The sequence below is a fragment of the Ambystoma mexicanum genome, chromosome 8, assembly GCF_040938575.1.
Source record: "Ambystoma mexicanum isolate Mex_15411 chromosome 8, UKY_AmexF1_1, whole genome shotgun sequence".
Lineage (NCBI taxonomy): Eukaryota > Metazoa > Chordata > Amphibia > Caudata > Ambystomatidae > Ambystoma > Ambystoma mexicanum.
The window spans coordinates 56,688,371-56,714,376 of record NC_090929.1 but is presented as its reverse complement, the minus strand read 5'-3'; the positions used below and the strand labels follow the sequence as shown (position 1 = coordinate 56,714,376).

The window sequence follows — 26,006 nt, the reverse complement described above, 5'->3', positions numbered from 1 at the left end:
AATGGCACAAGGAAGATGGGAGAAAATATGAACTGCGGACGAATTTTTGAAGCTCCAGGAATGACTCACAGAACTGCAGTAATTATGGATCATTATTGGGTGTGTGGATCCAAAGCATACATAAGACTGCCGAGAAACTGGGGAGGCATATGCACAAAAGTGAACATCCATGTTCCAGCACTAGGGATCCCGAAAAGCGACCTGAATATTGACAGTTTCCCGAAAGCAGATGCTCACCTGAGGAAAAGGGGATCTGTGGAACTGGTATCCCAGATGAAGAGAGAGAATTACTTTTCTGCCAAATCAGGAGAAGCATTCCATGCAATCCCATATGAACACAGGCTGTTCAGCCTCACCTCATCAGTGTTCACAACAATCCTCATGCCAAGATTCCAGGTTGGAGCCAACACCAAATGGTTGCAAATAACCAGATGGGAGTTATTACAGACCATCAAGACGACCATAAAAGGATTCGATGCGATCAAGGAAGAGTTAAGAGCGATCCGACTGATGACTCTCCAGAACAGATATGTACTTGACATGATCACAGCGATGGATGGAGGTGTTTGTGCAAAAATCAGAAAATCATGTTGCACATTTATAACTTCTCATGACGAAGAAAATGGAACTCTAAGAGAAGCCATAGGTATGCTGACAAACCTGCAGAACCAGATGATCGACGAAACTGACAAGGTTGATGACGACAGCTGGTGTGGATCACTATTCTCATGGGTCCCACAGTGGATGGCCGACGCATTCAAGTTCCTGGGAGCCCTGCTATTGATGATACTACTAGGATTTTGTGTTATCAAAACAATAATCTCGCAATGCCAGAAAACTGTGAAAAAGCCATAGGGATGAAGATCATGATCGATGTCAAACCAGGATGGAAGCCCAGAGACCTGACTGATGATGAAATAAGAGACTTTGTGAAGGCCAGCGAATATGCGCAAGAAGGAACAACGTTTATGTATCCCAGGAAACGAAGAAAATATGAAGGAAAGTTGAACTATTGTAGCCCAAATGGACAGTGCCAGCTAATGACCTGGAACAAAGAAGAACATTGCAAAAACAGCAGGAAGTTTGAAAGGAGTGATACAAATATGGACTCCAAAGACACACTCCTTCACACCATCATGTACAAACCCAGAAGACAAAGAAATGGATACAGAAGAACCAAGTAAGACAAATCCAAAGGAGGAAGCAGAAGTGGTTGATGAACCGACCAGAGGGGGGAGGGTAGAGGAGATCCGAGATATGGCCTGCACACCAGCAACACCTTTTGAAGTGCCAATAACCAGACAAGCATGGGCAGTAAGGTATCCATTGAGACAACCGTATCAGCAGCTGACACAAACTGGAGACTACTTACAAACTGTCCCAGAAGAGACCCAAAGGGTCTTAATTGAAGGTGAATGGTGACGACACAAGGGCCCGGACAGACTCACTGATGAAAGAAACGGCAACCAAAAGGGTGACACACAAAGACAAAATGTGTGAAAATAACATAGTAGACATAGAAGAAGAGACAACGTTGAAATTTAAAGAAACTTAACTATAATGCAGGATGAAAGTATGCAGCTAGCTAACGCCTGTACATAGGCTTGGAACGCAAGAAGCTAAGAAAATGGTGCAGCTTGCTATGCTTAGTAGAAGAATAGAGTGGCAAGGACCTACTATATATCTACCTCAACGAAGCACATGATATAAGTGTGAGTCTGCTTTATACAATAGAAGAATTAACCCAGGTTGTTAAGGGTCAAAACAGGCCAGGATTCAGGTTCCAGCCAAAGGCAAGATGGGAGGCCAGAATCGAAACTCAGCAAGAGGCAGCTCGTGCCTGGGAAGTCAAGGTCAAACCAAGTGAGGGAGGCAGACAGTAACTTTGGAGAATCGAAACTTAAGAACAGAGCAGCCTGACCAGCAAAGGTTGAGATAAGGAGGCCCAGGCAGGTGGCGGGCCTAAACGAGAATTAAATGCACAAATAGAAGGAAAAGGAAGCAGATTCATGGTGTACTAACACGTGACCAGCCGAGAGCAAAGAGGTATCAACGTCTGATGTCACCCAAAAGCAGAAGATACCATACCTTTTCCTGACAAGAAGCTACAGTTTCGAGGCTATCCTCAGCCAACTAATAGACACATAGCAGTAAAGTACTGATTGATGGAAGGGAGGCTGGGTGAATCTTGGGGCATTTTGTATCTGGGTGACCATTCTGCATGCTGCTAATTAAAGTGGAGATTTATGCCTGGGGTTGTAGCCAACCCAATCACAGTGGGTCAAATAATCAAGGGTCCTATAGATAGTAGAACCAATGGGACGTCATACTTTTAGTGACGTCTACATGAGTAATGTTAAAGGGATGGGCATAGACGCCCACCTGATAAGAGTTAACCAATCCTCACGCTCTGTTATCATATACAGATATAGCACCTACACTTAAGTTACCTTTTCCAACCAATAGACTTGCATGACACACTTATGAGTGTTACACGTCAATGATGACGAACTTTTGCTATAACTGTTGCTGTTGAATGAAGATTGTTGGGGGTTGAAGGGAGACGGGCGATCGCATCACTGTTGATTTCCATGTTTCCCCGTTTTTTGTACTTGTCATTAAATGGACTTCCTTTTGCCAAACCATTGAGTTGTCCTTATTGATTGGTGTTGGAGTAAGAAAATCACGCACCCTTTCCACCTCAAGGTTCAGTTATCTCATCTTAAAGTACCAGAGGGTGAACTCTGATCCTATGGGCCCGTCATAGGTCACTCCGCCCTCCTGTACAATATATTTTTTCAAGCCTCTGAGACAGGGGATTAAACAAGATATACCCAGCCAGCTGCCTGTCTGTCTCTTTCTTGCATGGTGTATATTTATTTCCAGGGACGGCTGACTGTAAGGAGTTATGGCTAGGAACTTGCCCCTTTATCAAGTTTGTAGCTGTTGGTCAATACTGGGTTGCAAGAGGGCCAGGCTAAGGGGATTCCCTGTTCTAGACTTAACTTCATGTGTGCTGCCTGGACCAGACTGCCCTACTCCCCAGATGATGGTACGTCAGGACTAGAGACAGGTAGCCACTGTAATCTATTACTAATCAATTCTATGTGTCAGGGCGTAAAGGCTACCGCCTTCTCTGCGTCACTGGAATTCCTAATGACAAGGTACTCTGATATTCACCCCAGAAAATGATGGACAAGGGATGCCTTTCTCTCTCACTCTCGCTCTCTCGCTCTCTCTCTCTGACTTCCCACACTCTCTTCACTCTCTCCCATTTCTCTTCCTATTCTTTCGCTCACTCTTCCTCACCTCTGATTCCAACTACTACCTCTTTCCTTTTTCCCTCTCTCCTACTTCCTCCTGTTCTTCCTCTCTCTCACCCAGCCCTCCCTCTGGCCTGTCACACCCTTATTTCCTTACTCTCTCTCTCTCTATCTATCTATCTCTCTCTCTCTCTCTCTCTCTCTCTCTCTCTCTCTCTCTCGCTATGCCCCTCTCTCTCTCTCTCTCTCTCTCTCTGTCTCTCTCTTGCTCCAATGTTTCTCACCCTTCTCCTTGATCTTCCTCTCCCTCTGACTATTCCCTCCCATTCTCCAACCCACTACGTGAGTTTTGGTGTCCCTAGGGTGCAACAGTGTTTTGTGTCCTTCCTGATGTCCACAGGGCACCTGATTGGTCGGATGCCGTGTGAATGTCTCCCCTTTGCCAAGCTCAGGTTGTCTTGTGTGTTCGATGAGAACTGATCAATGCAGATAAATGAAGTTCCAATGGTCAGCACAATCACATAGGGCCTCATTACAACTCTGGCGGTAGCCGTGCCGGTAAAGCTGGCACGGCTGCAGCCGGCGTTGCATTTTTTCCGGCACCTGTGAATGGGCCAGAACCGGGTCATGCCGAGTTCGGCAGACCCGGTAATTGCTCATTTTCGGGTGCTGGAAACAAGGGCCTCCCCACCCCCATTCTGCCCCATAGGGCTGAATGGGGATGGGGACGTCGGATGCACCGGCACCGACATGAACAGTGCTGGTGCATCCGTCCAGTTGTGCTCGCGGGTGCCGCAAAGGATGCCAGGAAAACCCTGGTGGGCTGTGCGGCCCCCTGTGACCACAACTCGTAGTATGGTGGTGCGGGAACTGCAGTACCGGCATGCTTACCAGTACCGTAGTTCCTGGGTCGCAGTTCCCGGACCGCCAGGGTCATAATGAGGCCCATAATGGCTTATATGTAATTGTGGGACAGTGTGGGAAGGTCAGTGACAGCACGATGGGTGGTGTGGGACAATGGGGGCTGTGATGGCCGGAGTCAATTACAATCATTCAATGTATGCCTGGATATAGGGGACTGACGTAGTCCCACCAATCAGCTTTTGTAGGTGAACCAAAACATGCAAATGATTGCTTTTGTGTATAAATGCTTTGCCTGCATTGGGCAGCGTTGACAGCTCTCAATACTCAGTTCTGTTCCACCCTTCTGAAAGGGTCTTGGGACCAGTAGGTGGTAGTCATTGGTCCCATCACCTTTTGGATTCACAATAACCCAGTAGTTGAATCCTCCCTGCTGTATGGAATACAGGCGTTTCAGAGTTTTGATTTCTTGTTCTGACAGCAGCTTCTTCCAGGCCAGTGCCAACCGTGGATCTATTCAACAAAGTCAGCAAATTCGAGCAACAATGGCCACGGAACCTCCAGCTGTCCTTCGTTTTGGGCTGCGATCATCTCTCCAAAGACGGCTCTTACTCTCTCTGTATCATCTCGATCCTCAGCCTCCTCTGTCTCTTGTACATGGATTTTCCTGCATACAAGCTGTGCAATCAGTTGGCTTGTCTTGATCACACAGGAATAATTTCCTCGATTGAAGAGCACAACCGTAACTTCTCCTGAGTAGTACCCGGATAGGACTCCTGCTCCCACATCTCCCAAGTGTTTTTGTGCCAGAATTCTTCCTTGGGTGCCCTCTGGAACTTCCAAACAAAGGCTGGTGTTTGCCAGGGATATCACTCTTGGTGGGACCAGTACTTCCTCATCCCCACTCATATCCAGTGGCTCTAGAGGTAGACCTCGTCGGTAGCCTGGCGGTCTTAGTAATTTAGGCAGCCCTTAACATTTTCCAAGGCAGTAGGGGACCTCTTTGTCTGGGACTCACCGATTCCACGATGACACCACTTGTTACAGATGGCCTCCAGAATGCCACAATTCACTTAGGTAGTTTCAAGTTTTTTATGAACGGTTTGTATATGTTGATCAATAGAATATCAATATCAATAGAAGCCAGCATTCCACCCCTGCTCCTGTGTGGAGTACTAATTCTGATTTGCACAAGCGTGTTTGTGCATTTTCCCACTGACATAATGGGCACACCAGTTTACAGTGAATATCTCGTATTGGGTAACAATTTAAGAGTGTGCTTTCTTTAATTAGTACCCGGCTCGGGACAATCAGATTTTTACAGGCGATCTGATTGGCCCACGCCGGGTTTCTTCACTGGCCACCATGGAAAGGGAGAAGGGACTACATGTAGTCCTTTCGCCCCATTCCATGGTGGCCATTTTCTTAGTTTTCTTTTTTTTTTGTATCTTTTCAATGGCCGCCATGGGAAGGGAGAAGGGACTTTGTGTAGTCCCGTCTCACCAATCCATGGAGGTGATTTTTTTCTTTTTTTTTGCTCGAGTCGAGAAATGGTTGAGATACCATTCTTCAACTCGGGTAAAAATACTATTAGGACCCCGGTACAACACGTTAGGGTACTAATAGCAATAGAACACTCGGACGGGGGCAATCCCCCTCCGAGGCTACGTTAATGCCCTCATTTCACTCTGGCTTCTATCTATCGCCCCAGGGGCATTACCCAGCTGGTAAGGCTTCCCCTCCTTGTGTTCAACTACTTTATTAGAGGATAAACAAGGACCACATGCTGTAGGTTTGTTGAGTAGAATTCCTGTGCAAGGCTCTTATGGTGTTAATGCTGTAGAAGTAAAAACATGTTACATTAATGGCGGATTTCATCAACTGGCGATTTTGGAGAATGCAACTGCAGTACCTAAGGGCTTTTAAGGATAATCCTAATAGGTGTCATGTTTCCTTGGAAACCGGAGTAGATGCAGCGGTGAAGACTTTACATGGATGGGTTTGTGGGAATGAACCACTGTTTCAAGTAAAGACCACACAGCGCATCCTGGATACTTGTGACATGAAAGTGAGTCCGAATGTCGCCAATTCTCCATGTGGACCCTGTCACGTAGCGACAGTGCGATAAGGAGCAGCCAAGACCAGGAACTCAAATTAAACAAACGTTTACCGAGGAGTCTAGAACAGGGTGGGGCAAAGTCATAAAGATAGTGGATGCAAACCAGCTTCACCACCAGGGTCTCTACCCAGAAAGTGAGGCTCCTTGAGCCTTACCTTCCAGAGTCTGGCCAGGGTCTCTACCAAGAAAGTCAGGCCCTTGAGCCTTATCTTTCAAAGTCAGGCCAGTGTCTCTACCCAGAAAGTCAGTCACCTTGAGCCTTACCTTTCAGAGTCAGGCCAGGGTCTCTACCAAGAAAGTCAGGCCCCTTGAGCCTTACCTTTCAAAGTCAAGCCAATGTCTCTACCCAGAAAGTCAGGCACCTTGAGCCTTACCTTTCAGAGTCAGGCCAGGGTCTCTACCAAGAAAGTCAGGACCCTTGAGCCTTACTTTTCAGAGTCAGGCCAGGGTCTCTACCCAGAAAGTCAGGCCCCTTGAGCCTTACCTTTAAGAGTCAGCCAGGGTCTCTACCCAGAAAGTCAGGGCCCTTGAGCCTTACCTTTCAGAGTCAGGCCAAGGGCTCTACCCAGAAATGTGAGACTGCTTGAGCCTTACCTTTCAGACTCAGGCCAGGGTCTCTACCCAGAAAGTCAGGCCCCTTGAGCCTTACCTTTCAGAGTCAGGCCACGGTCCCTACCCAGAAAGTCAGGGCCCTTGAGCCTTACCTTTCAGAGTCAGGCCAGGGACTCTCCCAGAAATGTGAGGCTCCTTGAGACTTACCTTTCAGAGTCAGGCCAGGGTCTCTACCGAGAAATTTCAGGCTCCTTGGGCCTCACCTTTCAGAGTCAGGCCATGGTCTCTACCCAGAAATATAATGCTCCTCGGCCCTTACCCTTCAGAGTCAGGCCAGGGTCTCTACCCAGAAAAGTCAGGCTTCTCAAGCCTCACCCTACAGAGTCAAGCCAGGGTCTCTACCTAGAAAATGAGGCCGCTGAGCCTGACCTTTCAGAGTCAGGCCAGCGTCTCTATCCAGAAAGGCAGGCCCTTTGAGCCTTACCTTTCAGAGTCAGGTTCTAGGAGCCAGTTTGATTTTAGAGACCAAAAGCACACCTTTATTCATCGTCTTCACTTTGTGCCCCAATTTTATCTCCCGGCCCGGTATACATGATGCTCAAACAAGATGGAACAGTTTCCCTTCTAGTTCTAACACCTGTAGGTTGCCAAAAAAACAGCCATCCACTTAATTGATTTTCAACCATTGCTTTTAAGTGATGTTCAATATGGACTTTTGAATCCAACATCTTTTCCCTTATTCATTAGGACATAAACCATGTTTGTTTGTCAAGTGTTTGTAACGTCACAGCCATTAAACGCACATGTTTCGATCCATCAGGATCTTCCTCAGGTGGCAAAAAACAAATCAAAAGAACACACCAATCAACGGAAATCTCCCTCATCACAAGTTGGGCCTTAACCCTTAAATGCGGCAGTAGCACTATTACCGCCGCATTTAATGGTTGTCCCAATCATGAGTCAGGCGGTAAGTGGGAGTTTTACCTTCAGCTTTTTGGTGTTTTTGGTGCTATTACCACCGGCTCAATTACCACAAGCAGTAATAGCGCCCCCCAACCCCAATGGGGAAAGGGCTCTTACCGCTGTACCGCTACTCATGATCCGGCAGTGATAATGCCAGACCGAGTAGCGGTAACGCTATTTACGCTGGCAGTATCCCAGTGGTATTACCGCTGGGATACCGCCAGACTCCTTTTAAGGCCCTCTGTCTCCAGCAAGAATCACCTTATAAAGCACACAGTTCAAAACGTATTGACTACTAATATACTTCCTTGAGTAAGTGATATTACCCACATGCTGTTGTTAGGAAACCTGTGTGCAGGGTAGACACACCAAGGTGCCCAACAGAAAATAAGTCATGACATTCCAACTTGCAGCAGAATGAGGTCAATGGATGTTCTGCACTTTCTGCAATAAATACCTCCTGGGGCCAGTTCCTCAGTTCACTCTTGCTCTCACTCTCTTGTGAAGAGGTTGCAGTTGTACACGTGTTGCAGGCTTCCCTGAGGTTCCGATGCCCTGTTACTAAACAGTGCAACAAGCAGAAAAGGCAGTGCCCTTCAGTATCCCAGGCCAGGTCCAGTACCAGGCTGTGAGCGCTGCTGCATTGCTTCACAGAGGGACACATGCACGTGGATACTTTGCTAGCAAGGTATCCTGCGCTGGCCCCAGTAAAACAGCAGCGATGGAGAGGTGATCCACTAGTACTCCTACCTGCAGTCTTTCACAACATGTTCTCTCCGTACAGCATCCATCTTCCCAGACTCCATCACAGACCCACTGAGAGCCTGAGAAGGGAGAGACTGGTGACCAGTCCGCCTGGGCTGCACTATGGGAAAGGGTCTGCACCTGTGTTTTTAATTTTGGACTGCCCTGGGATTGGCTGGCTCCTCAGGGACCACCTGGAACTGATTGGCTGGGAGCGAGCGAGACTAACCCTTTGAGAGGCCTGGCGGCCATTTTGGATTTCCTTCTGACTGTGACAGCAGGGCGGAGTACCGTGTGAGGGAGAGGCAGCTCTCTGGGTTCTCCAGCAGGCGCAGTGTTCTTTGGGACCAACTTGGACTCCTGGGGTACTTTCGACTTTCCCTCCCTGGTGATTTGGAGGGGAGCGTGTTTGGGTTTGCGTGCTGCAAGGGATATGTGTGTCAAGTCATGCTCACGAACCGCTGTAGGTTCCGAGACCGAGTAAGGCTCCAGGTCGGTATCATGAACCTAACAAACCTGTGGGGAAACTTGGGGCTTTAGGGTGTCTGTACGCCTTCTGGGTGATTAGTCAGATAGAGCGTTACGCCCCTCCCCTGGAGGGGCTGCGGTGTGTGACCATCCTCTGATTTGTTGCAGGGATCAAGGACAGGCAACCAGGAAATTCTCTGCCAACCAACCCCTTGGGGCTCCTCCCTTGTTTCAGGCAGCGTCAGACAGGGGTCTTAGCCACAGGCCCTTTCCCTTAAGTCTTACACTGACCATTAAGAGTTTAGCAGCCAAGAGAGTATATCAGAAAGGCCACGCTCCAAGGTTTTTTTTCTAAAGGTTGGCAGCTAAATAATAAATACAGCATATCTTCCCCCACTGCAGGGTTAATCTCCAGGATATTTGTAGGGAGGGACATTTGTAGGACTGGACAGAGGAGGGACAGGTAGCTGTTGCTGCACTGTAGATACACTTGGCTGACTGTCCGATTTATATCCCACTAACAATGGTTTAAAACAGGGCGCATGCTGGCCACCCTATTGTTCAATCTATACGTTGCTGATATGGATGAGTCAATGTGTGCCAGCCGCAACTTTCCAACCAAACTTTACATGGCGAGAATTCCTTGGCTCTCATATGCCGATGACGCAGTCCTACTCGATCGAACCCCACTAGGCCTGCAGTGCTCTATGGATGCCTACAGCGCTCTATGGATGCCTATAGCGCTCTATAGATGCCTACATCATTCTATAGATGTCTACAGCGCTCTATGGATGCCTACAGCGCTCTATAGATGTCTACAGTGCTCTATGGATGACTACTGCACTCTTTAGATGTCTACAGCGCTCTATGGATGCCTACTTCGCTCTATGGATGTCTACAGTGCTCTATGGATGCCTACAGAGCTCTATCGAGGCATACAGCGCACTATGGATGCCCATAGCGCTCTATGGATGCCTACATCACTCTATAGATGTCTACAGCGCTCTATGGATTCCTATAGCGCTCTATTGATGCCTACAGCGCCTTCTAGATGTCTACAGCGCTCTATGGATGCCTGCAGCACTCTATGGATGCGGTATATGCTTGTGCGAGTGCTAATAAACTCAAGATGAATTTAAAAAGACCAACATTATGGTGGTGGGAAAGCGTACTCACTTTTACTGGGCGCCTGGGTGGAGAAGCCTAACTCCCACGTGTTTCTGTGCCCCCCCATTGAGAATCCTCCTCCTGTGACCTACTGTGCTGATGTTCTGCTGCCCAAAACTCCCAAGCAATGGCAGGTCATGAAGAATTGCATGTTATGGACGGGTAGGGGCTCTATGGAAGGCTTCTAGGGGGTGTATAAGAAACATGTGGCTCCTGGGATTCTCCATGGACTGGGGTCTACCCGAACGACAGCTGCAATGGCTCGGTTTGTTGGAGGGACTGCACTCCCTTCCAAGTTTACCCAATGTGGTGCCAGCTTTGCCTCATTTCCCTCATGCCAGTTTGGGAAGCGGTGCGATGCAAGTTCTTTGCGGATATTGTTTAGGTCGCGGGCAATGGTGCTGGCTACAGATCACGCGCGTGCTATTGTGGAAATAAGGCATTCAGTGACCATGTGTCCACCGGATGGGGGCATTACCATACCTCTCGAGAAGGTAGCTACGCTTTTTTGACTAGCCTGAAGATCAAAGCTGGCATTTGGGATCGCCCTACAAAGATCTAGAACCTCACCAGAAAGAAGAAGTTTGAGCTGTTTGCCACACAGAGATATTTCCGTCTGGTTCACCGCGCAGCTACTTGCCTGTAGCTACTTGATCAGCTTTGCGACCCTGAGCTCAGGCGATATATTTTGTACTTGCGTCTTGATATATACTCCCAGAATATAGAGGCCGTGGCTCGCCGTTCTTCCCGCGGCGATCGAGGCTATGTCGTCTCTGTAATGAAGATGTCGAATCAGCGAGGCGCGAGCTGACCAGCTGTTACTTGTTGTCTGATCGATACATTAAGGGATATGGAAGGCTTGTTTCCGCTATTGATTGCATGATCTGGGATCAGTTCTGGGGGGCGATTTATTCTGCTGAGTCATCGCTGCTGCCTCCTATTGCATCTGGAGACTCGTGTCCCCACCACCTGAGGGACAGGTGATGCAGTGACCTGCCATTCTTGCACTTTGTTATGCATTCTTACTTGTGTGAATCTGTCCGTCCAAGATGGCGCCATTGTTGTGTAATTGCTGCTTGCTTATTGGATAAGCATTGAATCCGTTTTTTAAAACTATTTATTTTTATGATGTTTGTAAAATTGATGAATTTGTGGTTTTACATTTGGGATTTATATGAATGTATTTTATGTTGTATGGAACATGCGTCTATTGTGTTTGATGTATTCTTGTTTATTTCTAATTATTGAAGGGAATGATTTCATTGTGTGCAAAAGGTGTATTGTACTAAACAAACGCACTAATAAGTTTCAACAAAGAGGAAACATCAATTCTAGGCCCAGGTTGCAAAGACCCCAAAGCACAGACAATCTGCACTTGCTGAGGTACTGTGGGGGAACGTGGCTTGCTAGGGGAAGACAAGTGGGGCCCTGAACTGCCTCAGCAGAGTGGCTACCCACTGACATGTTTTGGGAGAGAAGGATAGCAGGCCACGAAATTGCCTTGACAAGAAATGTGATCAGAGTTCTACAACACTAAAATACTGTTAAGATTTGCTGACTGTGTTTGATTTTCTTCAATTTGTCTTTTTTTAAAATGCGGACATAATTCTAAGATAATAATGTTATGATAATTTGTAATTTGTTATTTGAGTTTTTTTTTATTTGATTTGTTGTTTTTTATTAAAAGTTTACTGAAAAACCAAAATTTGGTTGTATCGCAAATAAAAAATAAAAAATACAAAAATAATACATTTTAACTCCAGGCTGTCGAAGCTGAAGGTACTGAGGTCAGTGTGGCAGGGGAAGTTCACCCAAACCTCCCCAAGATGCGACTAGGAAGCAGTGGATCGGCGCCCCATGCCACGGGATGGCTCTTCCCAGATTTCTGTGGCGCTGGAACAGTGCAAGCACTGACAGGGAAGTCCAAACAGCAAGGTGTTGCCCAAGACCACTTCAGAGTAACATTTAATTTGACTCCTCTGCACCCCAAACAGAACTGCCCCAAAGAGACAAGGAAGATCCTAAGTCGCAATTACAAGAAACTCTCAAGGGCTGATTTGGAATTGTGTATTAATGATATTATGCAAGCACAGAAGGAGGAGGATACATATGAAAATATATTGTCTGTTTTTTCTCATCACCTGTCATTAGTAGACACAAAAGCACCACAAACATCTACATTGATTAGAACTAATTATACGCACCAAAAATGGTTTAACCCGGAGCTGGAGGCTCTAAAAAAGGGAAAAACAAAGAGTGAAAGGAGTTGGCTGAAAGAACCAATAGCAACCAAGAAAGAAAGTTGGAAGAAATCTGAAAAAAGCTTATAGGAAAGGTATTATCATGGCAAAGAAACATTATTTCAATGACCAAATACTTTTAGCATCCTACGCCACTAGCAAACTTTTTGATAGATTAAAATCTATTGAAAAGCCCTCTGTAATAGAGTCCAATTGGCGTTTCTTAATACAATCAAAAAAGCGCACGAAGTGATCACAAGTGCTCAAACTTCTGAACCAATATTTGCTCAGCCAACTATTAGGACCACATTTAAACACACTAAAACTTTAAACTTCCAAGAGATTACCGTAGAAGACACTATGAAAACTCTCACCACTATGAAACCATCAGCCTGTGCTGAGAAAATCTTACCTCCAAAAATGATTTTGGACAACGCAGATATTTTCGCACCAGTGCTTACGAGAATAATAAATACTTCATTTCGGGACAATGAAGTCCTGTCTAGTATCAAGACTGTTACAGTCACTCCACTAGTGAAGAAATTGAACTTGGATCATAGTGATCCAAGTAACCAAAGACCTATAACTAACTGCAATTGTGTCCTCAAGCTGATGGACAAGGTGGCCAGTGGTCAACTACAGGCCTATGTAGAGGAAAATGAAATCCTATATCATAAGCAATCTGGCTTCCGAGCTTCCCATAGTACGGAAACAGCTCTACTAGACCTCCAGACACATATGTTCAATATAGTAGATAAAGGGAAGACCGGCATCCTTATCCTCTTAGACCTAAGTACGGCCTTCGATCTTATTGATCCAACGTGCCCTGTAGCGAGTTGCTAACTGTTCAGAGGAAGCAACTGCCTGGTTGATGTCATTCCTAACCAAAAGGAAATCTAAGGTTCACTGGGGGGGATACATTTTCACATGTAATGGATATGCTGTGTGCAGTGCCTCCAGGAGCCAGCATATCCCCTCTCCTCTTTAACCTATACTTACGCCTTCTCTGTGATGTATATTTCGCTAATTATGCCGATGACACTCAGCTGGTAACAGAGCTGAGTGGAGACTACGAGAAAGATAGTGCTAAAATCAAGATCCTCTACAAAAAATCGAATCTTGGATGGACCATAATCGGCTCTGCCTTAATGGCAATAAAACCGAGCTGATGGTTTTGGGGTCCACTCAGGCTAGATCTAAATTGACAGCCCATTACGAGTCCTTTATCATTAAAGACCTCCCAATACCAGTTATGAGTAAGGACAAGACATTGGGAGTGTTTCTTGAGGCCTCCATGAGTATCGATCCTCAGGTCTCATATGTTAGAAAGAATTTGTCTCATTACTTAAGACTTCTAAGAGCAATTAAACCACTTCTAAGTGAGCGGAATTGTTCCACTCTGGCAAGAGCAATCAATCTCTCACACCTTGATTACAGCAACGCTTTAATGCTTTGCACAAGTAAACAATGTACCACCAAACTCCAATACATCCAGAATGGGGCGGCTAGAATCATCAAACAGATAAAGACATCCGAACATATTAGCAATGCAAGGAAACAACTTCATTGGCTTAGAGTGGAAGACAGTGTCCAGTTTAAGGCAATGACCCTGGTCCATAAGTGTCTGCACAGGCAAGCCCCAGCTTACCTGAAATCCAAAATCTCACGATGTGTGCCAGGCCGCACTCTTAGATCGGAGGAAACAACAGGCCTAATGGTGGTACCCATCTTTATGAGAGTGAGTGGATTAGGAAGTGCTTTTCCAACATAGCACCCAGCAAGTGGAATAGTTTACCTTTGAATATGACATTATATCCTAATCTCACGAGTTTCTGAAAAGAAAAAAAAAACATCAATTTAAGTAACTGATTGATATACATCACTTTGGAATACGACTTTGCTCATCCCTGTTACAGTGTCCCGTCAATGTTTGTCCCTATGTTTTGGAGTCTTTTTGTTGCACCCTGATGCCTGATGGCGACATAATCAAATAAATAAATAAATACATAGGATGGTTGCTTGAGGTAATCACGGGGGAAGTAGCAGAAGCAACAGGCCAGAGTCTGGTAGTAGTTCAGGCTGTGGTCTACAGGAATATGGGAACAGCAGGAATGAGCTGGGGAGTAACTGTGAAGACAGTAGCACAGGCAGAAGGCAGCAAGAATGTCAGCAAACGGTCAGGGAAGCAGGGGGGGTGAGTGGGACTCAAGGAGTGGGACAGTCATGCAGAGGGAAAAGCACAGGGGAGAAGGAAAGAACTTTGACCAGGGCAGAACAGAGCATGGAGCAAGAGGAACCAGGAACTAAGGTTGTGCAAGGAAACACAGTTAGAAGTTAAACGGGAGTGCAGCACGGTTCAGGGACACACCACGTTAATACGCAGAGAACCAGCAGAAGCAGGAAGCAGATAAGGGCCTAGGATGACAGCAAGACTTGGACAGGAAGCCCGGTGCACCGCGCATGCGCGGGATTTAGGAACGTAGCTGTCCACACATGCACAGACTGTGGAACATGGTCGTACCCACCGAAAGAAGAGTACGCACGGAACGGACCCGCAGCGAATGCCACTGTGGGTATAACGGCCATGTCGGGGTCGGATGGGAAGACCCCCGTGAGGTAAGTGGTGGCCGACAGGAAAACTCCCTGAGAGGGAGCGGTATGAAACTATGTCCCCTTCCAGGTAGCCCCGACCCTGCAGGTTTCCAAGGATGTTGAAGAAAGAAGTCTTGCACCATACATGGGGCATGAACATGCGAGTGCGGCTTCCAAGTGCGATCACTGGCCGGGTAACCTTTCCAGTCAACCAGAAACTGGTGAACCCCACGTCTGATCCGTGAGTCCCAGGTCTCCTGCACCTCATATTCAGTGGAGCCCTGGTGCATAAAAGGAGCAGGGCGAGTCCGAAACATAGAGCTTTAGAAATGAAACAGTGCCAGGAAGGAGATAGCTGAAACCAGAATGTCAAAGAGGAAAACCATTGGGTCATCTTGGAGGTAACCCAGGAGCCCCACTGGCAAACCTGGAGTGGGGCGGTCTGGTAAAGTGCTGGTATCCATGGATACCAGCACTTTTTTTCCAGATGGCCCGACTCAGAATGAGGCCCAATGCTCAGAGCAGAAGCATCCAGGTTGTTCAATTCAGAGCCCTGGGCTTCCTGCATGATGTCACAGTGCAGGAAGCCCAAGTGCCCTGGGTATTTAATGTCATTTTCTGGCGTTCCTGCTTGATGTCACAGTGTGGGAAGCAGGAGCGTCCATGTTATTTAATGTGGAACCTGGTGTTCCTGCATGATGTCACAGTGTAGGAAGCCGCAGCCCCCAGGTATTTAATGTTGTGATTTGGGGTTCCTGCTTGATGTCACAGTGCAGGAAGCAGGGGAATCCATGTTATTTCTGCATGATGTCACAGTGCAGGAAGCCGCGGCGCCCAGGTATTTAATGTCAGGCTCTGGGGTTCCTGCTTCATGTCACAGTGCAGGTGTGCTCTGAGATTCCTGCTTGATGACACAGAGCAGGAAGCAGGAGTGTCCATGTTATTTCTGCATGATGTCACAGTGCAGGAAGCCGCGGCGCCCAGGTATTTAATGTCAGGCTCTGGGGTTCCTGCTTCATGTCACAGTGCAGGTGTGCTCTGAGATTCCTGCTTGATGACACAGAGCAGGAAGCAGGAGCGTCCATGTTATTTCTGCATGATGTCACAGTGCAAGAAGTCGCAGTGCCCGGTGTGCTTACAATGTTGGGCTCTGGGGTTCCTGCTTGATGTTGCAGTGCAGGGAGCAGGTGCGTCCATGCTATGCACTGGTGTTCCTGCTTGATGTCACAGTGCAGGAAGCAAAAGCGTCCATATTATTTCTGCATGATGTCACAGTGCAGGAAGCCGCAGCACCCAGGGAATCTAATGTCAGACTCTGGGGTTCCTGCTCGATGTCACATTGCAGGTGCGCCTTGGGGTTCCTGCTTGATATCACAGTGCAAGAAGCAGGACTGTTCATGTTATTTCTGCATGATGTCAAAATGCAGGAAGCCGCAATGCCCAGGTATTTAATTTCAGGCTCTGGGGTTCCTGCTTGATGAACCAGACCGGAAGCAGGAGCGTCATGTTATTTCTACATGATGTCGCAGTGCAGGAAGTACAGCGCTCAGGGATTTTACAGTGTTGGGCACCGGGGTTTCTGCTTGAAGTCACAGTGTGGGAAGCATGAGCGTCCATGTTATTTAATGTGGAACCTGGCGTTCCTGCATGATGTCACAGTGTAGGAAGCCGCAGCACCCAGGTATTTAATGTTGTGATGTGGGGTTCCTGCTTGATGTCACAGTGCAGGAAGCAGGAGCATCCATGTTATTTCTGCATGATGTCACAGTCAGGAAGCTGCGGCACCCAGGGTGTTTACAATGTTGGGCTCTGGGGTTCCTGATTGATGTTACAGTGCAGGAAGCAGGGGCGTCCATGTTGTTTCTGCATGATGTCACAGTGCAGGAAGCTGCAGCGCCCGAGGTATTTAATGTCGTGCTCTGGGATTCTTGCTTGATGTCACAGTGCAGGAAGCTGGAGCATCCATGGTATTTCTGCATGATGTCGCAGTGCAGGAAGCCGCAGCACCCAGTGTATTTAATGTCAGACTCTGCGGTTCCTGCTCAATGTCACATTGCAGACGTGCTTTGAGGTTCCTGCTTGATGTCACAGTGCAGGAAGCAGGGCTGTTCATGTTATTTCTGCATGATGTCAAAGTGCAGGAAGCCGCAGTGCCCAGGTATTTAATTTCAGGCTCTGGGGTTCCTGCTTGATGTCACAGTGCAGTTGTGCTCTGGGGTTCCTGCTTGATGAACCAGAGCAGAAAGCAGGTGCTCTGGGGTTCCTGCTTGATGAACCAGAGCAGGAAGCAGGAGCGTCCATGTTATTTCTGCATGATGTCACAGTGCAGGAAGTACACTGCTCGGGGTGTTTACAATGTTGGGCTCTGGGGTTCCTGATTGATGTCACAGTGTAGGGAGCAGGTGTGTCCATGTTATGCACGGGGGTTCCTGCTTGATGCCACAGTGCAGGAAGCAGGAGTGTCCATGTTATTTCTGTATGATGTCAAAGTGCAGGAAGCTGCAGAACCCAGGGAATTTAATGTTCTGGGGTTCCTGCTCGATGTCACAGTGCAGGTGTGCTCTGGGATTCCTGCTTGATGTCACAATGCAGGAAGCAGGAGTGTCCATTTTATTTCTGCATGATGTCACAGTGCAGGAAGCCGCAGTACCCCACATATTTAATGTTGTGCTCGGGAGTTCCTGCTTGATGTCACAGTGAAGGAAGCAGGAGCGTCCTTGGGATTTCCGTATAATGTCACAGTCCAGGAAGCTGCAGTGCTCGGGGTATTTAATTTCATGCTCTGGGGTTCCTGCATGATGTCACAGTGCAGGAATCTGCAGCGCCCAGGGTATTTATCGTTGTGCTCTGAGGTTCCTGCTTGATGTTACAGTGCAGGAAGCTGCAGCACCCAGGGTTATTTAATGTCATGCTCAGGGGTTCCTGCTTGATGTCACAGCGCAGGAAGCAGGGGTGTCCATGTTATTTCTGCATGATGTCACAGTGCAGCAAGCCACGGTGCTCAGGTATTTAATGGCAGGCTCTGGGGTTCCTGCTTGATGTCACAGTGCAGGTGTGCTCTGAGATTCACAGATCACAGTGCAGGAAGTCGCAGCACCCGGTGTGCTTACAATGTTGGGCTCCGGGGTTCCTGCTTGATGTTGCAGTGCAGGGAGCAGGTGCGTCCATGCTATGCACTGGTGTTCCTGCTTGATGTCACAGTGCAGGAAGGTAAAGCATCCATGTTATTTCTGCATGATGTCACAGTGCAGGAAGCCACAGCGCCCAGGGTATTTAATGTCGGGTTCTGGGGTTCCTGCTTGATGTCACAGTGCATGCGTGCTGGGGGTTCCTGCTTGATGTCACAGTGCAGGAAGCAGGAGCGTCCATGTTAGTTCTGCATGATGTCACAGTGCAGGAAGCAGGACCGTTCATGTTATTTCTACATGATGTCAAAGTGCAGGAAGCCGCAGTGCCCAGGTATTTAATTCAGGCTCTGGGGTTCCTGCTTGATGAACCAGAGCAGGAAGCAGGAGTGTCCATGTTATTTCTGCATGATGTTACAGTGCAGGATGTACATCACTCAGGGTTTTAACAGTGTTGGGCTCCGGGGTTCCTGCTTGATGTCACAGTGTAGGAAGCAGGAGCGTCCATGTTATTTAATGCGGAACCTGGTGTTCCTGCATGATGTCACAGTGTAGGAAGCCGCCGCGCGGAGTATTTAATGTCGTGCTCTGGGGTTCATGCTTGATGTCACTTTGTCAAACTAGATATTAAATCATGCTTCTTATTGTAACAATTGTATGTATATTGACCTACGCCAAGTTGCTTAAAACTGTACGCGAATAACTCTCTACGGCAAGGGTTTGACCTTAGAAATCGATGCAGGCCGCCATCTTGAATCAAACCGCCATTTTAGGTTCTCTTGCTGTGTAAAAATCACCCTGTACATCAAAATGTTGGCCGATGCCATTCCGAACAGAATCTAGGTCGACATGACCTCCGTACAGCTAATGTATAACTTGCCTACAGGCCACTTGTTAGGGTCGTGAACTGAGACCTTGTCCTTCTGTTGACCTGTGTGTAAATGGATTACCTGTATCAACGGAACTGATCTATGCGCATACTGATGTATATATTAAGAGATTGACCTGGCAGAGACCCTAGACCAGTAATACATTCATGGAATGGTTAACCCGCGAAGGGGTTGGACAACAGGCTGGAGAAATGTATATAAGCCTGAATGTCCCAATGTACACTCTCTCACTGAATACATTGAACCGCGTTGAAGTTCGTTGTGTTGTACTGAGGGCCGATAGCTATCCGATCTGTCATTGACTTTGTCATTGCCTGACCTTAAAATAAAGTACTTTGTATGTTCCTTTGTAACCGGTGTTTGGTGTGTTTCCTTTGGGTTTCCCGGCCTCATATTATTTTTCTCTTTTCACAACATTGCAGGAAGCAGGAGCGTCCATGTTATTTCCGTTGATGTCACAGTGCAGGAAGTCTCAGCGTCAGGGGTGTTTAACGTTGTGCTCTGGGGTTCCTGCTTGATGTCACAGTGCAGGAAGCTGCAGCACCCACGGTTATTTAATGTCATGCTCAGTGGTTGCTGCTTGATGTCACAGTGCAGGAAGCAGGGGCGTCCATGTTGTTTCTGCATGATGTCACAGTGCAGGAAGCCGCAGCACCCAGGGTATTTAATGTCAGGCTCTGGTGTTCCTGCTTGATGTAACAGTGCAGGAGCAAAAGCGTCCATGTTATTTCTGCATGATGTCACAGTGCAGGAAGCCACAGTCCCCAGGGTATTTAATGCCATGTTCTGGGGTTCCTGCTTGTTGTCACAGTGCATGCATGCTCTGGGTTTCCTGCTTGATGTCACAGTGCAGGAAGCCTGAGCTCCCATGTTATTTCTGCTTGATGTCACAGTGCAGGAAGCAGGAGCGTCCATGTTATTTCTGCATGATGCCACAGTGCAGGAAGCCACAGCACCTGGGGTATTTAATGTCGTTCACTGGGGTTCCAGCTTGATTTCATAGTGCAGGGAGCAGGGGCGTCCATGTTATTTCTGCATTATGTCACAGTGCAGGAAGCTGCAGTGCCCAGGGTATTTAATATCAGGCTCTGGGGTTCTACCTGATGTCACAGTGCAGGAAGCAGCAGCGTCATGTTATTTCTGCATGATGTCACAGTGCAGGAAGCCGCAGGGCCCGGGGTATTTAATGTCATGCTCTGCGGTTCTTGCTTGATGTCACAGCACAGGAAGCAGGGACGTCCATGTTATTTCTGCATGATGTCACAGTGCAGGATGCTGCAGCGCCCAAGGTGTTTACAATGTTGGGCTCTGGGGTTCCTGCTTGATGTCACAGTGCAGGAAGCAGGGGCATCTATGTTATTTCTGCAAGATGTCACAGTGCAGGAAGAAGCCACAGTGCCCAATGTTGGGCTCCGGGGTTCCTGCTTGATGTCACAGTGTGGGAAGCAGGAGCGTCCATGTTATTTAATGCGGAACCTGCCGTTCTTGCATGATGTCACAGTGCAGGAAGCCGCAGCACCCAGGTATTTAATGTTGTGTTGTGGGGTTCCTGCTTGATGTCACAGTGCAGGAAGCAGGAGCATCCATGTTATTTCTGCATGATGTCACAGTGCAGGAAGCTGCAGCGCCCAGGGTGTTTACAATGTTGGGCTCTGGGGTTCCCGATTGATGTCACAGTGCAGGAAGCAGGGGCATCCATGTTATTTCTGCATGATGTCACAGTGCAGAAAGCTGCAGCGCCCGGGGTATTTAATGTCGTGCTCTGGGTTTCTTGCTTGATGTCACAGTGCAGGAAGCTGGAGCATCCATGTTATTTCTGCATGATGTCGCAGTGCAGAAAGCCGCAGCACCCAGTGTATTTAATGTCAGACTCTACGGTTCCTGCTCAATGTCACATTGCAGGCGTGCTTTGGGGTCCCTGCTTGATGTCACAGTGCAGGAAGCAGGGCTGTTCATGTTATTTCTGCATGATGTCAAAGTGCAGGAAGCCGCAGTGCCCAGGTATTTAATTTCAGGCTCAGGGGTTCCTGCTTGATGTCACAGTGCAGGTGTGCTCTGGGGTTCCTGCTTGATGAACCAGAGCAGAAAGCAGGTGCTCTGGGGTTCCTGCTTGATGAACCAGAGCAGGAAGCAGGAGCGTCCATGTTATTTCTGCATGACGTCACAGTGCAGGAAGTACAGTGCTCGGGGTGTTTACAATGTTGGGCTCTGGGGTTCCTGATTGATGTCACGGTGCAGGGAGCAGGTGCGTCCATGTTATGCACGTGGGTTCCTGCTTGATGCCACAGTGCAGGAAGCAGGAGTGTCCATGTTATTTCTGTATGATGTCAAAGTGCAGGAAGCTGCAGAACCCAGGGAATTTAATGTCAGGCTCTGGGGTTCCTGCTTGATGTCACAGTGCAGGTGTGCTCTGGGGTTCTTGCTTGATGTCACAATGCAGGAAGCAGGAGTGTCCATTTTATTTCTGCGTGATGTCACAGTGCAGGAAGCCGCAGTTCCCTGCATATTTAATGTTGTGCTCTGGGGTTCCTGCTTGATGTCACAGTGCAGGAAGCAGGAGCGTCCATGTTATTTCCGCATAATGTCACAGTGAAGGAAGCTGCAGCGCTCGGGGTATTTAATGCCATGCTCTGGGGTTCCTGCATGATGTCACAGTGTAGGAATCTGCAGCGCCCAGGGTATTTAACGTTGTGCTCTGGGGTTCCTGCTTGATGTCACAGTGCAGGAAGATGGAGCACCCACGGTTATTTAATGTCATGCTCACGGGTTCCTGCTTGATGTCACAGCGCAGGAAGCAGGGGTGTTCATGTTGTTTCTACATGATGTCACAGTGCAGGAAGCCGCGGTGCTCAGGTATTTAATGTCAGGCTCTGGGGTTCCTGCTTGATGTCAGAGTGCAGGTGTGCTCTGAGATTCACATATCACAGTGCAGGAAGTCGCAGCGCTCGGTGTGCTTACAATGTTGGGCTCTGGGGTTCCTGCTTGATGTTGCAGTGCAGGGAGCAGGTGCGTCCATGCTATGCACTGTTTTTCCTGCTTGATGTCACAGTGCAGGAAGCAAAAGCATCCATGTTATTTCTGCATGATGTCACAGTGCAGGAAGCCGCAGCGCCCAGGGTATTTAATGTCGGGTTCTGGGGTTCCTGCTTGATGTCACATTGCATGCGTGCTGGGGGTTCCTGCTTGATGTCACAGTGCAGGAAGCAGGAGCGTCCATGTTAGTTCTGCATGATGTCACAGTGCAGGAAGCAGGTCAGTTCATGTTATTTCTGCATGATGTCAAAGTGCAGGAAGCCGCAGTGCCCAGGTATTTAATTCAGGCACAGGGGTTACTGCTTGATGAACCAGAGCAGGAAGCAGGAGTGTCCATGTTATTTCTGCATGATGTTACAGTGCAGGAAGTAAATCACTCAGGGTTTTAACAGTGTTGGGCTCCGGGGTTCCTGCTTGATGTCACAGTGTGGGAAGCAGGAGCGTCCATGTTATTTAATGTGGAACCTGGCATTCCTGCATGATGTCACAGTGCAGGAAGCCGCCGCGGAGTATTTAATGACGTGCTCTGGGGTTCATGCTTGATGTCACATTGCAGGAAGCAGGAGCGTCCATGTTATTTCTGTTGATGTCACAGTGCAGGAAGTCTCAGCGCCAGGGGTGTTTAACGTTGTGCTCTGGGGTTCCTGCTTGATGTCACAGTGCAGGAAGCTGCAGCACCCGCGGTTATTTAATGTCGTGCTCAGTGGTTGCTGCTTGATGTCACAGTGCAGGAAGCAGGGGCGTCCATGTTGTTTCTGCATGATGTCACAGTGCAGGAAGTCGCAGCATCTAGGGTATTTAATGTCAGGCTCTGGTGTTCCTGCTTGATGTCACAGTGCAGGAGCAAAAGCGTCCATGTTATTTCTGCATGATGTCACAGTGCAGGAAGCCGCAGCACCGGGGTTATTTAATGTTGTGCTCTGGGGTTCCTGTTTGATGTCACACTGCAGGAAGCCGGAACACTGAGTATTTGATGTCATGCTCTGGCGTTCTTGCTTGATGCCACAGTACAGGAAGCAGGAGCGTCAATTGTATTTCTGCATGATGTCACGTGCAGGAAGCTGCAGCACCCAGGGTATTTAATGTCGTGCTCTGGGGTTCCTGCTTGATTTCACAGTGCAGGAAGCCTGAGCTCCCATATTATTTCTGCTTGATGTCACAGTGCAGTAAACCGGAGCTCTAGGTATTTAATGTCATGCTCTGGGGTTCCTGCTTGATGACACAGTGCAGGAAGCAGGAGTGTCCATCTTATTTCTGCATGATGTCACAGTTGAGGAAGCTGCAGTCCCCAGGGTATTTAATGCCAGGTTCTGGGGTTCCTGCTTGTTGTCACAGTGCATGCATGCTCTGGGGTTCCTGCTTGATGTCACAGTGCAGGAAGCAGGAGCATCCATGTTATTTCTGCATGATGTCACAGCGCAGGAAGCCGCAGCACCAGGGTTATTTAATGTTGTGCTCTGGGGTTCCTGTTCTATGTCACACTGCAGGAAGCCGGAACACTGAGTATTTGATGTCATGCTCTGGTGTTCTTGCTTGATGCCACAGTACAGGAAGCAGGAGCGTCAATTTTATTTCTTAATGATGTCACGTGCAGGAAGCTACAGCACCCAGGGTATTTAATGTCATGTTCTGGGGTTCCTGCTTGATTTCACAGTGCAGGAATCCTGAGCTCCCATATTATTTCTGCTTGATGTCACAGTGCAGGAAACCGGAGCTCTAGGTATTTAATGTCATGCTCTGGGGTTCCTGCTTGATGACACAGTGCAGGAAGCAGGAGTGTCCATATTATTTCTGCATGATGTCACAGTTGAGGAAGCCGCAGTGCCCAATGTATTTAATGTCGTGTTCTGGGGTTCCTGCCTGATGTCACAGTGCAGGAAGCAGGAGCGTCCATGTTATTTCTGCATGATGTCACAGTGCAGGAAGCCACAGCGCCTGGGGCATTTAATGTCGTTCACCGGGGTTCCAGCTTGATGTCACAGTGCAGGGAGCAGGGGCGTCCATGTTATTTCTGCATTATGTCACAGTGCAGGAAGCTGCACTGCCCAGGGTATTTAATATCAGGCTCTGGGGTTCTACCTGATGTCACAGTGCAGGAAGCCGCAGCACCCAGGGTGCTTACAATGTTGGGCTTTGGGGTTCCTGCTTGATGTCACAGTGCAGGAAGCAGGAGCGTCCATGTTATTTCTGCATGATGTCACAGTGCAGGATGCCGCAGGGCCCGGGGTATTTAATGTCAGGCTCTGGGGTGTTCTACCTGATGTCACAGTGCAGGAAGCCGCAGCATCCAGGGTGCTTACAATGTTGGGTTTTGGGGTTCCTGCTTGATGTCACAGTCCAGGAAGCAGGAGCGTCCATGTTATTTCTGCATGATGTCACAGTGCAGGAAGCCGCAGGGCCCGGGGTATTTAATGTCGTTCTCTGGGGTTCCTGCTTGATGTCACAGTGCAGGAAGCAGAGGATTCCATGTTATTTCTGCATGATGTCATGGTGCAGGATGCCGCAGCGCCCAAGGTGTTTACAATGTTGGGCTCTGGGGTTCCTGCTTGATGTCACAGTGCAGGAAGCAGGGGCGTCTATGTTATTTCTGCAAGATGTCACAGTGCAGGAAGAAGCTGCAGCGCCCAAGGTGTTTACAATGTTGGGCTCTAGGGTTCCTGCTTGATGTCACAGTGCAGGAAGCAGGGGTGTTCATGTTATTTCTGCATGATGTCACAGTGCTGGAAGCCACATCACCCGGGTTATTCAATGTTGTGCTCTGGGGTTCCTGCTTGATGTCAAAGTGCAGGAATCAGGGGCGTCCATGTTATTTCTGCATGATGTCACAGTGCAGGAAGCTGCAGCACTCGTGCTCTGGGGTTCCTGCTTGATGTCACATTGCAGGAAGCAGGAACGTCCATTGCATTTAATGCGGGGGCCTAGGGTTCAATCATGCTTGAGCTCACAGCACAGGGATCTGCTTCTGCTGCTGCTGCTTTACTATGTAGCATCACTCAGGACAGCACTCTCCATCACTCGCAGGAGCTCACAGCGCAAGGATCTGCTGCTGCTACTGCTGCTTTACTGTGTCGCATCATTCAGGACAGCACTCTCCATCACTCGCAGGAGCTCACAGTGCAGGGATCTGCTGCTGCTACTGCTGCTTTACTGTGTCGCATCACTCAGGACAGCACTCTCCATCACTCGCAGGAGCTCACAGCGCAGGGATCTGCTGCTGCTTCGCTGTATCGCATCACTCAGGACAGAACTTTCCATCACTCGCAGGAGCTCACAGCGCAGTGATCTGCTGCTGCTTTGCTGTGTCGCATCACTCAGGACAGCACTCTCCATCACTCGCAGGAGCTCACAGCGCAGGGATCAGCTGCGGCTGCTGCTTCTCTGTGTCACATCACTCAGGACAGCTCTCTCCTTCACTCGCAGGAGCTCACAGCGCAGGGATCTGATGCTGCTGCTTCTCTGTGTCACATCACTCAGGACAGCTCTCTCCTTCACTCGCAGGAGCTCACAGCGCAGGGATCTGATGCTGCTGCTTCGCTGTGTCGCATCACTCAGGACAGCACTCTTCATCACTCGTAGGAGCTCACAGCGCAGGGATTTGCTGCTGCTGCTTTTCTGTGTCGCATCACTCAGGACAGCACTCTCCATCACTCGCAAGAGCTCACAGCGCAGGGATCTGCTGCTGCTGCCGCTTGACTGTTTTGCATCACTCAGGACAGCACTCTCCATCACTCGCAGGAGCTCACAGCGCAGGGGTCTGCTGTGGCTGCTGCTTCGCTGTGTCGCATCACTCAGGACAGCACTCTTCATCACACGTAGGAGCTCACAGCGCAGGGATCTGCTGCGGCTGCCGCTTCGCTGTGTCGCATCACTCAGGACTAGTGGTGTCACGGTATTAGTTTTATGACGGTACAATAACCTTCTTGCCAAATGACGATATATCATGGTTATCGCGGTATAGCAGGTGGAGTTAACTAATCTTAACAAATATT

General features: G+C 48.4%; 1 protein-coding gene across 1 annotated transcript; it reads right to left on the bottom strand.

Moving 5' to 3' along the window:
- Positions 1 to 4,637: 4,637 nt before the first annotated feature.
- Positions 4,638 to 5,033, bottom strand: LOC138471434 (deoxyuridine 5'-triphosphate nucleotidohydrolase, mitochondrial-like). The gene has a single exon (XM_069609069.1). The coding sequence runs from the start codon at positions 5,031 to 5,033 to the stop codon at positions 4,638 to 4,640; it is 396 nt and encodes a 131-aa protein (XP_069465170.1).
- Between the last annotated feature and the right edge of the window lie 20,973 nt (positions 5,034 to 26,006).

What these genes read in the sequence shown, in the direction of transcription:
- LOC138471434 (XM_069609069.1), bottom strand. Translation starts at nt 5,033, where the DNA reads ATGAGTGGGGATGAGGAAGTACTGGTCCCACCAAGAGTGATATCCCTG.